Consider the following 16,765-nt stretch of genomic DNA (forward strand, 5'->3'; position numbering starts at 1 on the left):
ATCATTAGTGTTTCATGGAACTTAAGGAATTATCTAATAATATATGGGCATTATATGTACTCTTTTTCCTTCAAAGTTGATTATTTTTTTCTCTTTTTGATTGATTTTTAATTTAAATTCATTTAATTAACATATAATGTATTATTGGTTTCAGAGGTAGAGTTCAGTGATTCATCAGTCTTATATAATACCCAATGCTCATTTTTAAAACCAAACCAAAGCTCACCAAAATTTTAACTGGCTTCAGCACTTTTCTAGTAATGATACCAGGGGCTCTTAAACGAATGGCTTCCAAAATACACCACTTGATTAGTGGGAGTTTCTTCAAGTCATCCTCAGATACTTTCATCTTATCTCTACCTGTAAAGAGAATTCCAAAAAATTTTTAAAAGGTGCACTTAAAGAAGCCAGAAAGTGATTTCATGGAAGATCATCAACCCACAGATTAGAAGCTGCCTCTGACAACAAGTGTTAGCATTGCTATTACTTTTTGCATACCAAGTTTAGTAACTGAGTGCCTCTTTTTATCATTTTCCTCTTACCAAGATCAAATGTATGGCCCCCAAAATTAAACCATTGTTGATTATTTCAAGGTGATGGACTGGGATCCAACCTTGGTCTTCACCTTCCTACAGCTATCAAATGATTAAGATAGGGTCCATCAGAAAAGTGTTCAATTTTCACTCCTTTCATTCTTTCTTGTCCATATTCTTCTTCTACTTAAGGAAACAGTGATAAAAGATTGGCATCAAAAGCATAAAGTAAAAGATCTGAGAAGCCATCTGCCTTACTACTTCTACCTCTTCCCTGATGATTCATTTTTATTTTTGCTTTTGATTTTTCAACCCTACATCTCAGAAGGCCCAAAAAGAACATGAGGAAAGGGACAATGGGGCACATGTATTACATCTGGAATGATGAGTTCTCCCTCTAAACATAGGTGTATCAAACACTCCTAATGTAATATGCATACTTCAGCTTATGTTTAGATTGAAGGCACCTGAAAAAGGATTGGGGTGAATCTTTTTATGACCCAAAATATGGTTAGGGTCTTTCAGTCCAATTAGACATTTCAGTTAATGGTATTTCAAATGAAATGTTTGCATTTTGAAAATTATTTAAAACAACTCAGCTTTCAATTTGATTTTGACAGTATTTGCTTAATAAAAGTCAACAACATTGTCAGTTTAGTTAAGTCAACTTTCACATTTGCTTCCCAACTGTATTGGGAATGAATGGGTTAAGAGTGAAATGTAAGGTCTCCAGGCATGTCTCTCTTACACTCTGGATAAGGCTAGTTCTAAAGCAAGCCCAGCCTACAGGAGAGGTCTAGGTGGGTGCTGCCTGGGAAATCTTATCTGTCAGTACATATGGAATTCCTGAGCAGTCAGAAGCAAATGTCTTTGGTGGAATCTGGGAAACAGGCTTTTTGAGCTATAGTTCTGTTAGTACCCATAGGGGCATCTATACATTCCATTCGACTTGACAGATTCTTGAGCTCTGAATAAGGGCCAGGAGTTGAGTTAGGCTCTACTAGAGTTACAACAATTAAGGCATTCTTGCAATATACTTAGGCTACTAGGAGGTAAGAGACAAGCACATGGTTAACTGGTACACCACACAAGCAAGGAAACTGTTCTGTGACATGTAAACTATTCCAGTATTTTGTTCTAATATAAAAGCAGGGAGGTTCATGACCAACTAAAGGAAAACCAAAAAATTCTGTGAGTGTCTTCCTCTAAAATTACAACTATAATTAGTTCTTTGCAGAGAGTAGACATTAGTAAATAAATATTGAATTAACAAATGGTCCAGCTTCAACATGGAGAGATAAATGAGTGCATATTCCAGGCAAAGGAAAGAGGAAGAGTAAAAGGAAGACTGCAGAAAGCATGGGTATGTTCAGAAAATGGTAATGGGTGTAGAGGGCCTAGAAGGTGAGGTAAATGTGATGGAACAGTGAGAGATCCACTGAGGCCATTATAGGCCACCTTCAAGGCCATTCTGGAAAATGTGGAGACCAGGGAATTTGGGGACTTCCTGTCTTGGGCTAAGAGAGGATGAAAACTTCAACAATGAAATAGTGATACACAGCATTGTTCTCTTTTTTTTTTTTTTAAGATTTATTTATTTATTTATTTATTTGAGAGAGAGAAAGACAGAGAGATAGAGAGAGAGTGGCATGGAGGGGCAGAGGGAAAGGGAGAGAGAGTTCCAAGCAGACTCTTCACTGAGCACAGAGCCCAACAAGGGCTCGATCTCACAACCCTGAGATTACGACCTGAGCTGAAACGAAGAGTTGGACACTCAACCGACTGCACTACCCAGGCACCCCCACAGCACTGTTCTTTATTAAGACCTTCTGCTCATTTGCTCAGACCTAAGTAACCTAATATTAAAGACAGACAAATGTGGACTACTTGCTTAACCTTCACAGACAGTGTCTCGCAAAACTGTTGCTTTTGCTTTTCCATTACAAGGACTGGAAAATAATAGGTATGCCTTTTGCATCTTCACAACCTAAATATAACAGTTTTTGCAAATTGTGTTCTATGAAAGAACATTTTCAAGATGTCAAATGTTTAAAGCAGACAAAAGGTTTTATGGCCAACCAAATACCAGGAAATGTTAATATTCTATTGGTGATTCACTGAACACATTAGCATATTACAGGTTTTGAGAAATCCTGTAGTAGAGACAGCTATTTATGCCAACGTTCCCAAACTTTTTAAAACTCCCATTATCTATACAGGCATCATCAATAGCTATTTAACAAGGACATAAAAGATAATTAGCTATATAAAGTAATGGCTATGGATCCTAAGACAATCTTTCAAAAAAAACCCCAAAAACCAAAAAACAAACAAACCCTGGTTTTCATTTGTCTGAGCATTACCAGCACATACCATATGCCTGAGTGTGCCTGTGGCCAAATCCTCTAACAAGTAGTTATTGCAAGCCAAAGGCATTATTACCATCAGAAAACTATCTCGATATGCCATGGAAAGCTAATGGCACCAAAATTGTACTTCTTTACTCTTTTCTTGAAGTATCCCTGTACTTTCTAAGCTAATTCAGAAAAAATAATTTAGAAAATCCATGGTCGGAATTAGAAATTCTTTATTTGAAAAAAGGACTGAAATTGTTGCAAATGCCAGAGATATCACTACTAAATCAAATGAACAAATATCTTTTTGGCATTTAGTGGAGAGCAAAGTGCTAACTAAGCATCGCAGGGGATATAAGAAACTAAAGGCAAGGAAGGGTAAGTGCTTTCCCCAGACAGTGTTAAAATGAGGAATTCTGAGGTTCTAATTTATGAGTTTATAAATGACGCACAAACTTACAGCACTAACATGTGGTAGGTGTTCAGTACAAGGTGGTATCTATTACTGTTACCATTATTATTAGTGTGAATTTAGTAATAACTCTAGAAACCACACCCTCCTGATCAACTTTTGTTCTATAGCTGATAAAATGATTCTTTTCCCTGAAACCTCAGTTGGGAGAAAAGCTACAGTTTGAGAGCCTATCCAATACTAATTGGATACCATGCCTGAGGAAGTCTTTCAATCATTCACCCAGCAGATATTTACTGAGAACCTCTGAGCAGTGTCCAAGTGCTGAGGATGAAGATGAATGGAAGAGCCCTGGCTCTTAAGGAGTTTATAGTCTGATAGAGAAGGCAAAGAACTAAAAGTAGTTAATATGGGGTAAGGGTTACTGCACTGAGGCACACAATGTGCTATGGGGCACAGTGGTGACAATGACCAGACTGGGGTCGGTGGGGATGGGTGGTTGCGAAGGAGATGTCAGAGAGGCTTCCAGAAGAAGTAAAACCAGAACAAAGGATTGGATACACCAAAGTGAAGGACATGTTCACAGAAGAGGAATTCAGCTAGCTGGAATAGAGTTCAGTGCAGGAAGTCACTAGATCAAGGGACTTCAGTGCTCCACTGAAGTCCCAGGCTGCCCATACCAGCTGAAGCCAGAGCTAGTGAGAGATGGCTCCTTTATCCAACCTCCGAGTGTGACCCAGGAGTGCCTAGGTTTCATTTCTGGGCCTTCTCTTCTCTAGGTAGATTCTTTTTCTTGGGGATTCAAACAAATGCTTTTCTATAAAATACCACCAACAGGCTGGTCATACCAAGAATTTTATCTTCTGCCTTTGATCACCTTTCTGAGATCCATCTTATGTTTATCCAACTGGCTTCTTGATAGCACTGCTTGGATGTCTAAAAGACATCTTGAAGCATGCTTTGGCCAACATCGAACTCTTCATTTTCCCCACCAGAATAAAGCCTTTCCTCCCTTGGTCTTGCTATCACTGCAAATGGTAGCAAAATTTGTGCAGTTGCTCAAGCCCAAGTCATCCATGATTCATCCCTTTCCCTTTTACTCCCATTTAATTAATCACCAAAACCTGTTGTTTCTATCTGCCAAATAGATCTTACTGCCATTCACATCACTCCATCTCCATAGCTATCACTCTTGTCCAAATGCACCATCATTTTTCAGCTGGCCCATGGTGATAGCCCCCATCACGCTCCTTGCTCCCACCTGGCTCTGCTATCATCCTTACGTAAATCAGACCAGGTCAGTACCCTGTGCAGATCCCATTGAAGGCTTCAATGCTATTTAGAATTAAATCCAAAATTCTTACTTTGGCAAATGAGACCCCCATCTAACACTCTAATCTCATCTCATACTGAATCCTGGGGGCTGTGTGACCTTTATAAATGATCCAACCTCTTTGTGCTTCAGTTTGCTCACCTACAAAATAGGAATAATGAAAGTATCTGCCCTATATGGTTGTTGTGAGGATTAAAAAAGTTAATACATGTAAAGTTCTTACAACTATGACTGGCATATGGCCAAAACTCAGTAAATGTAACCATCATCATTATTATTATTTCTTCTGCCTTACTCCAACTGTTTGAAAGGCTAGCTCCTTCTTATCCTTCAGACCTCTGCTAAAATATTTTCTCCTCAGGAAGCCCTTCCCTTACCAGCTAATGTCTCCCAAATCACTAGCATGCTGTTTTGTTTCCTTTAGATTTCCTGTTAATATATGAAATAATTTGGCTTATTGTTGATTGTTGGATATGATGTCATGTTTTTCACAATCTTGTTCTTTCTATTTTTTGATGTATCCTTAGTATCCAGCACACTGTCTGGCACGTGGTAGGTACTTGATAAATTTTTACTGAATGAGTAAATGGATAAATGTCTAAAATAGTGGAGGGAGAAATCAATTAAGAAGTTTTTATTTTGTGTAACAACAATGGGAGGGATGCAGAGGAGAAGTCAAATTTTAGAGACATTTCTGAGGGAGAATGTGAGAATCTTTAAATAAATAAGAATTTACTGAGAACTTGGTATATGCTAGACCAGTGGTTCTCAAACATTAAGCATGCCTCAGCATTACCTGGGAGGCTTGTTAAAACACAGATCTAAAGGCCCTACCCTCAAAGTTTTTGATTCAGTAAGTCTGAAGTGGGGCCTAAGAATCTGCATTTCTGGCAAGTTCTCAGGTGCTATTGATGCTGCTGGCCCAGCAACCACACTTTAAGAACCACTGTGCTAGATTGAAAGAAGTAGAAGAAATGCTTGAATTTTATTAAATAATCTGGGTTTAAAATAGTTTTTATTATCAGTTTTTAAATGACCTCTTTAAGACAATGGAGGGAAACACACTGAGTAGGCAAAAAATAAGATTTAAATTAGAAATTCTGAGTGGATACACAACTGACTCTTGAACAATGCAGGGATTAGGGGTGCTGACTGCCCTCCCACCCCCCAGTCAAAAATCCATGTAATAACTTTTGACTCACCAACAATTTAACTACTAATAGCCTACTATGAGCACACATGCACGTGAGATGGGGGAGGGGCAGAGGGAGAGGAAGAGAGAGAGAATCCCAAGCACAATCCATGCTGAGTGTGGAGCCCAACGTGGGGCCTGATCTCACGGCCTGGAGACCACAACCCCAGCTGAAACCAAGAGTTGGACGCTTAACCAACTGAGTCACCCAAGCCCCCCCAATAGCCTACTATTGACTGGAAGCCTTACTGATAACATAAACAGTTGATCAATATGTATTTTCTATATTATATGTAATATACTGTATTCTTAGAACAAAGTAAGCCAGAGAAAAGAAAATGCTATTAAGAAAGTCATAAGGAAAAGGGAATACATTGACAATATTGGGTATCATATTTATGAATACTATAAGTTTACATCATCTGTTTATAAGATAAATCATCTGTCAGTACCTATAACAATATTGTCCAATATATTTATTTTAAAGAATTCACGTACACTTCAAGCCAGTGTGGTTTAATGGTCAACTGTATTGACACCAAAAGTCACTAGCTTTTTTTAACATGAAAGTACAAGATAGCAAAGGGGTTTTATTTATTATGAACCTTAAAACTTAATAATGTGATAATTAACTCTGAACTTTTAATTAGCCAGGATTTCAGAACTGGTCCAAAATTTTATCATTTTTATAGCTACAAAGACGCTATCTTCATCTGAACTAGAATGCCAATGTACCTTCTGGAGGTCATTGACTTGAGCTTACAAGTAGCCATATATTCAGGTCTTATTCTTCTTCTCCCTTATAAGAGGCTACAGCTAAGGGCACAGGCTGGCAAAGTATGGCCCACAGACCAAATCCATCTTGCCATCTGTTTTTGCAAATAAAGTTTTATTGGAATACAAAAATACTCATTTGTTTATATATTGTCAAGGGCTGTTTTCACATTATAATGGCATAGTTGAGCAGTGGTGACAGACACCTTATGTTCCATAGAGTCTAAAACAACTACTATATGGCATTATATAGAAAAAGCTTGCCAATTCCTGACTAATAGGCTTCAAAGGAACAAGTTCCTGGTTTGCTTCTCAGTGTACTTCCTATTGCTCACAAGCTCAGATTTAATTCCAATTCATTTGAATTTTACGAGTACTATAAATTCTGTGTGATCTCTATTACATATATCTTTTATATAACTAAGTCAAGTGGACAATGGCTAGCATAGAATCTGAATAGTCCTGTAATATATGGCAATTTTACATGGAAAATATAAACTGCCTCTTAGGAAAAGAAATGCCTTTGTTTAAAATATACTGGGGCACCTGGGTGGCTCAGTTGGTTAAGCGTCTGCCTTCAGCTTGGGTCATGATCCCAGGGTCCTGGGATAGAGCTCCATGTCCGGCTCCCTGCTCAGCGGGAGCCTGCTTCTCCCTCTCCCTCTGTTTGCTGCTCCCCCTGCTTGTGCTCTCTTTCTCTCTTCTGTCAAATAAATAAATAAAATCTTTTAAAAAAATACTGTACTATAATGGCTCCAAATCACATTCATAAACAGAGGGCACATGGACACAATAATGTTAAGGAAATCAATTTTCTGATACTTCCATATTTACTCTCTTCTAAAATTGGTCTGTGTAAGAAAAAACTGTAGTTCAGTTCTCTTTCCCCACCTCCCTAAGGTAATCAACTTTCCCTCACTTTATAAAAGTTTGCCTCTCAGTCATCTTGATATTCACACTGGCACATTTTCCCTGCAGTATAAAAATCTCTTGAGTGCCAAACAAAAGGACAAGTAGAGAACACATTGTACCTAAAAGAGAAGCCCTTGAAAGCAAAGTAAAGCAGACACAGAAAAGAAATATTGAAAACAGACAGGTCTTATTTCATCTATTTGTCCACTAGCCCTTGCACACAAACCATATAGCTGTTTCCATGTTTGTCCACATGTCTATCTTAGAATTCAAGAGTGAGATGAGCATCAGACTGACACATATTAACATATTTATTTGAATTGAATTGAGAAAAATAAAACAGATTTTTTCCATTTAGAAAACAAGTTGGATTGGTTGATTAATTTGGTAATAAGAACTGGCTTTGGGAATTAGGTTATAAGGCAGCCATTTTCTATAACCGAACAAACTAAATCTACAATTTTTGACATTTAAATACTTTAAATAGACTAAAAGCATGTAGGCAATATACCAGGAATGGTATCCTTTGAGATTATTGAAATGCAGAATAATAAATTTTACACATCAAATTAAAAATGTATGAGGGGATCCTAAATTCTTTTAGAGTGTATTTGAGTAAAGAAAGGAAGGAAGGAAGGAAGATAGGAATGAAGGGAGGGAGGGAAAATGAAAGAAAAGAAAGAAAAGAAAAAAGAAAAAGGGAAGAAAGGAAGAAAGAAGGAAAGAAAATCACTGACAAATGGCATGCATTAAAAGATGAAGCCCTATGGTACAAAGCCTGAATGTCCTTGGTGAGACAAAGGGAAGTGAGAAGGTACTGGAATTGCTGCAGTCTTCAAGGTAAGTAAGACAAGGCTGGAGATCTGAGAGAAGAGAAGGAACCCAGCTACATGGCAGGTAACTGGTTACCTAATAGGAGGCCAAGGAAAATTCTTTAGGGCAATGGTCGATAAGACTTTTAAGAACAGAATATTCAACTTGATGTCAAATACTCAATTTTAAGTTGTTTCTGGCTGCAACGTATTTTTCTCTTTCCTCGTTCCATATTTTTAATATTCTGAAAAGTCTGCTAAGACATAGCCTTAAGTTAACACTTAGGGAAATAAAGATCTGTGTGATGTCCAGTGAGGCAATGCAATACCAAAAAGGAGCAAAGCATGCAGAAGGGAAAAGAGAGTGGGAAATGAGAAATCAGCAAAGGCAAGAGCCAGGAGTCAAGAGAAAGCTACAAGATATACAAGCCTCCACTACTTGCTGCCTTCCCCATTCCTCCCTTCAGGGATTCCTAGAATGCTGGAAAGGGTTTCAGACCAATTTCACTTATCTTGAAAACCAAGATGGCCTCAGTAAGCTAGGGCCCTTGACAAATGAATGCTACAAATAAATTGGCAGTGACCTACAATTCAGATTTTAAATCTCCTTCTTTGAAAAAAATTATTTTCTCTCTAAAAATCTATTTAGAGAATCTACATTAGACAAACAATCCCTCTATTTTTTTCTATTTTACTGCAGCTACAGGATACAGAAAATAAGTATTTTTCTACTTGATTGAGGATAGATGACTATCAGCAGGCAGGATTTGTATTTAAAATCAGATCTCTGTGACTCCAAAGTGACCTACCTATCATAAGACAGGCATAATTCTGGCCTAAAGAACTTTGACCCTAAGGATAGTGAAGTTTCTGAGCTCCTTTAAAAAATAAACAAATAAATAAATAAATATTTAAATTAAGTATTCTTATTAAACTAATTGAATTATAAAGTGCAAAAATGTTTTGTATTATATAACAGAAACAAAAGTTTGTTTTGAGTTCAAAATAATATTTAAAGTCTAATATGATATGTAAGTTGTTGAAAGAACTTTCTAGGTCCAAGATGGAGCTTCCTGCTCAGTGGGTTACATCAGAAACTCAGATAACTTTCATGTCCCTGTAAATGCTCCACTTGACCATAAACACACATTGCTTCAGTTGACCAATCCCCAAATGCCAAGCCACATCTGGGCTCTATATTTATTATTTTCTTGTTTCTTTTCACCCCAAACAAAGTTGACTATGTGGCCCCAGCCAGTATTTTCTATTTGTCTCTTCCTTGTTCTTTATTCTTTATCCTATAAAACCTTCCTGCCTCCCACCCCATTTTGCAAAAAGGAGACTGCCCATTTCATAAAGTGTTAAATAAGGTTGCTTTTATCACCGAAATTGTCTTCTTTAACATTTTTTAAACAAAATGTATGAGAGATACAGAGTACTCTTGGAAAATAGATGTTCTGATAAAGTATTTTTAGTTTTTCAAATCCCAGTGTGATATTGGACAAAGAGAGTAGTATTCTGGGACTAGACAAAGGAAAAGAAAAGGAAATATGCTAAGTTTTCAAACAACAGCTTTAGGTTAAAGACTTTTCTTATTATAAGTCTTAGAAATGGCTCTGTACCCATACTGTGCATATTTCAATGCACATCTGTGGTTTCTTCTCCCAGCATTTTGACTCTAAAAATAGATGGCTCCACTGGAAGATTGCCAAGGTAATCATCAAATGAACTAGAGCCTAACGGAGATTGGGACCAGTACAGAAGACAACCAGGGAAGAAGCTATGGGTGATTTGGGGTAAAATTCAGAAACCATCTTTTAAGTCTTGGCATAAATGCAATAAAGGTCAAACCACATCTTAGGATATTTGAAACCAAACAAGAGAAAGGATGATTTTGCATTCAGAAACAGTAAAACATTTCTAAAATATAGATGGTTTGGGATTCCATAGGCATGATGGCAAGCACGTTACAACACAATGAATCATACCTGTTAATCATGTGTTATATATTGGAATTCTTTTATGTTAGCCATTAATTCACTCAATATATATTTGCTTCCTATCTGTTATGTGCCTGCCCAGGCATAGGTGCTGTAAGAGACAGGAAGAGAGGAATACTAATTTACTGACCATCTAATGTCACAAATATCTTGGACCACTTCATTTATTCCTCATAACTACCTGCCAGCTATCAAGCCTCAGAGTTAATGTGCCCCAGGAGACAAACTGAACATGTCAGATTTGCCTTCAAACCTCTGTCCCCGTTTACCGTGACCCACCACTTCCCCTAAGAGGAGAAAGAGAAGAAAGGAATGAGAAAGACACAGTCCCTGCCCTAAAGGAGTTTGGACACAAGGACACAAAATACTCTCTGTATATAAATGACTATAATATTAGCTTCACCAGAGAGGCTACAAGTGGCAGGGGTGTTCATCCCCTCTTGCCTACGGCTGGGCTTTCAGCTAAGCCTGGAAGGATGAGTAGGACTCAACCAGGCAGAAAGAAAAGCAACTTAAATTCCAAAATTAATCATAAAGCTATGATTTCTTGGACTTAAAAAAAGGAACATGACTCTAGCAGAATCACTAAAGTCAATTGTTCTTTGTAGTCCTCTGGTTCTTTAATCAAGCCCCTTCTCCTTACACCCACCCACCCACACACACACACACATACACACAAACATACACATATACTTGCATGCACCCAAAACCAGTAAGTGAAAAAGTATGTACAATATAAATATTCTGTATCTATAGACCAGGAACAACACTACATAAAGATTCAACTAACAATTTTGGGGAAATAATCCATGTTTTGACAGAAACAAAGGGGAACAGTAGGCTTTTGCTGAGTCATTCAGACCTTTTGAGACATAATTCCAAGGAGTCTGAATCAGAAGGTGGGTTTGCAAAGTAGGGGTGGAATACCCAGGAGGCCCCATGCTCCTCCACGGTGAAAGACAGGTGTATTTACCACCCAGGGACACATGGCAAGGTGACAAGAAGCAGATCATCAACTCCCACTGGAATGTAAAGAGTGCATCCCTACACATTCCATCATCTCTCTCTTTACTTTTGAAAGCACGGATTCTCAGTTCTGTTTGCTATTCTAGGCTGGGAGATCCTTTACAAACGTTGCCTTTTCATATTCATGGAGCAGCTTGCTTAAAATATCTGAAGCTCAGGTGTGTGCAAAAGGTCACAGTACACATGAAGGACAATGAACCTATAGAAATACATGAGGCAAAGGTTGAAAAATAAACTGATGTCATAGCCTTGAGCAATGATTCCCACCAAAATGTGATCAAGAAATTTGCTTCCAAAATTGTATAATAATTTGTTTAAAAAGAAAAATCAAATAACAAAAGCTAGTGTTTACTTTAGACTTATTTAGGGAAATTATATAACAGCTTTGGAAAGAACATAGCATTTCTAAAACCTCTACTCAAAAATAATGAAGCACTGACATTAACTGCTGACAGAAAATAAGGGCAGGAAACTAGCTTTCTGGCATGTTTTCTCAACCAGGGACCTCAAGATAAGCTCCTGAAAAAAAAAAAATAACAGTTTTTAGAGAACAGAGACAAAGCTAAAGAGAACTAATAAATAATTTACAGTATTCCAGAGGGGAAAAGAATTATCTTACATCCAGTCCTTCACTTCAGGAATTTTAAAAACTTCATAGGATAAACAATGTTCAAAAATTCAATTTTTAGCCTCTAATTTATTCCAGCAATATTTTCTTATTTTACAAAATTGCTATTGTCTTCCCAGGAGAAACCTATATTTACTGGGAAAAGTTAGCACATCTCAAATAGAGAGAATCAGAGTGGATAAAATGTCCTGAAATAGATAACACTATTTATAACGAGTTTTATATATCAGATGACCCTATAACAGTAACAGGTAGTAAGAATGTGCTAGTTACAGATTTCTGCTAATTTTTAGTGAGATGAAGATTTGTTTGTTGGCCTGTCTCCCAAATGGGGAAAGCAATAGCTTTCTACAATTATCCTCTTAAATTTAAAAAGAATATTGTGAAACTGACCTCTGATTATTAGAAGGGAAAATTTATTTTTAATTTTGGATAAAGATTCCAATGACCTTTCCTATCTCCAAATATGTACCTCCCTCTATTCCTGAAGACTGAGAGACAGTGAGAGAAAGGCCTAGAACAGGAGTAGACCAGAACTGAGAAACAGAGGGTAGCAAGGATGGAAAGAAGAAAATGATGAAGTAGTGAGAAAACAAGGTTACAGAATGAAGTTGTTTAAGCAAGATGCAAATTATGAGGTAATTATTCTGCACAGCAAGACCCAGGTTTTCCCTGATGTAGTAGATTGTGTTTGGGGCTAGACCTTTTCAGGTAGTATGGGCCACAAGACCAGGCCCCACTCATATCGGTAGGACACAGAGCACACCACAACCAAATGTCTTTAAACAGAAAAAATCAAGTTTAAAGGAATTTTTAGAGCAGATGTGAAAGGAATAAAGGAGATTCAAAACAGTGTGTTGAGGGGGGATGGGTTAGCCCGGTGATGGGTATTAAAGAGGGCACGTATTGAATGGAGCACTGGGTGTTATACACAAACAATGAATCATGGAACACTACATCAAAAACTAATGGTATAATGTATGGTGATTAACATAACATAATAAATTAAAAAAAAAACAAAAACCAGTGTGTTGAGAAAGGGAAAGGCTGTTTTATTTTTAAGAAGGGATAGAGTGATGGAGAAAGGTCAGTGGGTAGTGGGGCCTGAGGAATAAAACAGGGGTTCCCTTGTGTCAGAGATCTGAGCTGTTTAAGGACCCATCCCACACGATGACAGTCTTCCAATCTCTAATCCTTCCTCCTCCCTTTTCCTCTCCTATCTTCTTGCCTCTTTCCCCTCCTTCTGGACGAATGCTCAGATCCTTGTCCATGTAGTAGGGGGTGACTCTGGATTTATGGCATCTGAGGACATAGAATGGGAGTTTATTGGGGCACCTAAAATAATTAGGGAGTAAGTACGATTTTACACACACACACACACACACGGAAGAAAAAGATAATGAGTTAACCAAAGAAAGAGTAGAAGAGATCCCTTGAGGTCAGTTATATCCTGTTGCCTCATTCAGTTATCTCTCAGAAACCTCTCGAATATGAAGAAAGGACTGAGAGAAGGAGGTCCACTCAGAGAAGCTCCAGAGGTGAGAAAACATATGCAAAAGATATTTCTACCCTTCTTGAAAATACAAGGCTTGCGCTCCCATTTTATCAAGCAAACTGTGAGCTTATTGTGCTGAGACCCTGCAAAAATTTGATTTAAAAATCAGTATTCTGTATTATCTCTCCAATATTTCTTTGAGAAAAAAAAAGATGTAGTCTTTGGGTCTTTCTTTCTTACAAAATATTAACTTCATTCTATGCATGCACATTATTACACATGCGCCTTATTGTACATGTTCTGTGAGACAAAACTCTGTAAGACATTAAATTAATAGAAAATTCAAGAGCGAGATGAGAATAGATGAAAGTTTATAAAGTACATGGCAGCCTACGAAGTTAAGTGCTTTTAGTTCATTGCAGTTTCCTATAAATTCTTGATAGGTATAGTCTCTCCAATGACTGCAGGTTTCTAGAATATTAATTCATTGCAAATGTTGATAGTTTTTTTTAAGAGAGAGAGAGAGAGGTGGGGGAGGGGCAGAGGAAGAGGGAGAGAGAGAATCCCAAACAGGCTCCATGCCCAGCATAGAGACTGATGTGGGGCTCTACCCCCATGAAGGTGAGATCATGACCTCAGCTGAACTCAAGAGTCAGACGCTCAAGCTAGTGAGCCACCCAGGTGCCCCGCAAATGTTGATAGTTTAAACTTTTGCCTCAAGAATGTGAAACAGAATTTTAGAAATGTTTTTTTCCTATAATTTTTTTTAATCTTGAAAGAAAAGATCATTTATTTGAGAGAGAGAATGAGAGAGAGAGAGAGAGCACATGAGAGGGGGGAGGGTCAGAGGGAGAAGCAGACTCCCTGCTGAGCAGGGAGCCCGATGTAAGAAAAGATCATGAGTTTGCTTGTTGGCAAAAGGTAAATAAATAAGGGTTGTGCTCATCAATTGTTTTTCCTGTACCAACTATGTTCTCTTTTGTTATAGCAGCTTTATAATACATTTTAGTATCCGTAGGACAAATCTAGTCTTACTAATTTATATTTCCAGTAGTTTTTATTTTTATTTACATTTGTTTTTATTTACATTTTAAATAAAAAAAAATCTAAGTCATTTATTTAATTCTCCCCCACCTCAAATCCATCAAATTCTCATTAAAATTGATTAAATATGTATTAACTTGAAAAGGGTTGACATTTTCATGATATTAAACCTTTCTGTAGAGGAACATGTGTACGTTTTTCTTTATTTAGGTTGTTTAGTTTAAAACTATATTTTTATAAAATGTTGTAACTCCTCTATATAGGTCATGTCCTAACCCAATTTCTTTGTACAAGACAAATACCAGTTAAATGAATAGGAAGGACAGATGTAAAATGAAAAGGAAGGCTTTAAAAAAAAAGGCAGTTTAAGGCATTGGTAGTGGATATAGATGAGAAAGCAAAGAAGCAGCTGAGAGGCTGTCCACAGATTCTGGGAATATGAGCACTAGGGGCTTTTGGGGCATTACTGGATGCTGGCAAACCACAGTTCATTCTCTCTTCCAGCCTCCAGCTTCTTCCAAGCCCTCAGTGATTTTGGAACTTCCAGCTCTGGTTCTTCTGATTTTTCTAGGGGTAGACATGACTTTTGGCATCTGAAGGAATTAAGATAAAATTTTATTATCAAAGAGGCATGTTCCTGTCATTGGGAAAGCCAGTCTTTGGACTCCTACTCAGCTGCATAAGAATGGGCCTTGGGCCTGGAGCACTCCTCACCAGGAAATACAGAGCCCACATGGCCTGTGCTGGTCTTACCACCTTGTGTGGGAATATCCTTCCTTGTTTCAGGCGTAGTGAATGCCCCTTTGTCTCTGCTTAAAGCATGTGCAATATATGGCATCTGGCCAACCACACTGTTTTATCTGTCCTTCCAATGGGAGAGGGCACAGAGTCCCTTCCATTGAGGCACAGAGTTTAGGTAAGCTAGGGGGACTGACACCCACTACCGAAGCTAAGTTTGCTGTCTCTTCTCTATGTATGGAAATGCTGTTCCATCTAGTGCTTCACTGCATTTTTTTTTTTCCTGAAGACTCTGATACCATGCTGCAATGGGCAGAAGTGCTTAGAATCCTCCTCTGGGGTTGATAACCAGTGCATGGTACTTGGGCTGACATCTATTGAAACATTAGAAGAAATACCTTTTGGAAGTAGCTTCTGCTCAGTGACTTCAGTTTGGCATTCATAACCATAGACTGACTCTCTTTGAAGGAGGTAGTGATAGCTATGGACAGAGAAAAATAGCAAGGAGGGGCCCCTGAGTGGCTCAGTTGGTTAAGCATCTGACTCTTGATCTCAGCTCAGGTCATGATCTCAGGGTCGTGAGATTGAGCCCCACATCAGGCTCCACACTCTGTGGGGAGTCTGCTTGTCCCTCTCCCTCTGTTGTTCCCCACTGCTCGCACTCTCTAAAATAAATTAATAAAATCTTAAAAAAAAAAAAAAGGCACCAAGGAATGCTATGTTGCTTGGAACAATGTTATTTTTACTGATGGAAGATCAGGAGTTGATAACCCACAAACCAACCCCTCCCACCCTTTCTTCTGATACATACACATATAAAATATTCCAAATCCCATTCTATCATTTCAAAAAAAGTTTAATGCCACCATACCAAGTCAACCATATAAGATTCTCCTCTAAAAAAATAATACTTTGTGTTATTTTCAGAAATATTTCTTTCATATATTGAAAAGAGGTTATTGGTTTCTCTATTTACTGAAACATGAAATGAAGCCTGCTTTATAATTACAGTGACTTTTTCAAGGAATAAAGGACATAGTCCAATTGATAATAAATATAAGGGAGAGAGACTGACTACAGAAGACAACAGTAGGCAGATAATAAAATGTTAAATATATTTTGACCTAGAAATACCCTTTATTTATAAACTCTACATAATGATTCTGAATTTTTAGATGGTGTTCTTTGGACCTGTCAACCCAACCTCAAGGCTTTTACCTCAGTATTTTCTAAAGGGGAAGAAAGATTATACAAATACCTGAATAATTCTCTAACAGAACACACTGGAAAAAGAGCTGTGTCAGAATGAAAAATGTAGAGGATAAATAAAGCAGATGAACGTGTCCACTGAGTGAGATAACAGAAGACTTAATAAAATGAGAAGTGCCAGAGTAGGACCCGTCTCCAAGCTTGTAAATTTGAACAGGATATCAAATGATCTACAGCTATCCGAAGGATCTCTTTCAGCCTGTTGAAGCTAGGCAATAAAAGAAGAGAGTGACTTCACACACA

General features: G+C 37.8%; 1 protein-coding gene across 2 annotated transcripts in view; it reads right to left on the reverse strand.

Moving 5' to 3' along the window:
- CYP39A1 (cytochrome P450 family 39 subfamily A member 1) overlaps window positions 1-16,765 on the reverse strand; it is an 80,864-nt gene that overhangs the window by 20,600 nt on the left and 43,499 nt on the right. For both annotated transcript variants that reach the window (XM_081828380.1, XM_081828381.1), the window contains one exon: window positions 227-360. In XM_081828380.1, the coding sequence (XP_081684506.1) occupies window positions 227-360 (134 nt within the window). The remainder of the gene's footprint in view (window positions 1-226; window positions 361-16,765) is intronic.

The sequence above is a fragment of the Leptonychotes weddellii genome, chromosome 8 (assembly GCF_054177405.1).
Source record: "Leptonychotes weddellii isolate Sample4059 chromosome 8, ASM5417740v2, whole genome shotgun sequence".
NCBI classification, from domain to species: domain Eukaryota; kingdom Metazoa; phylum Chordata; class Mammalia; order Carnivora; family Phocidae; genus Leptonychotes; species Leptonychotes weddellii.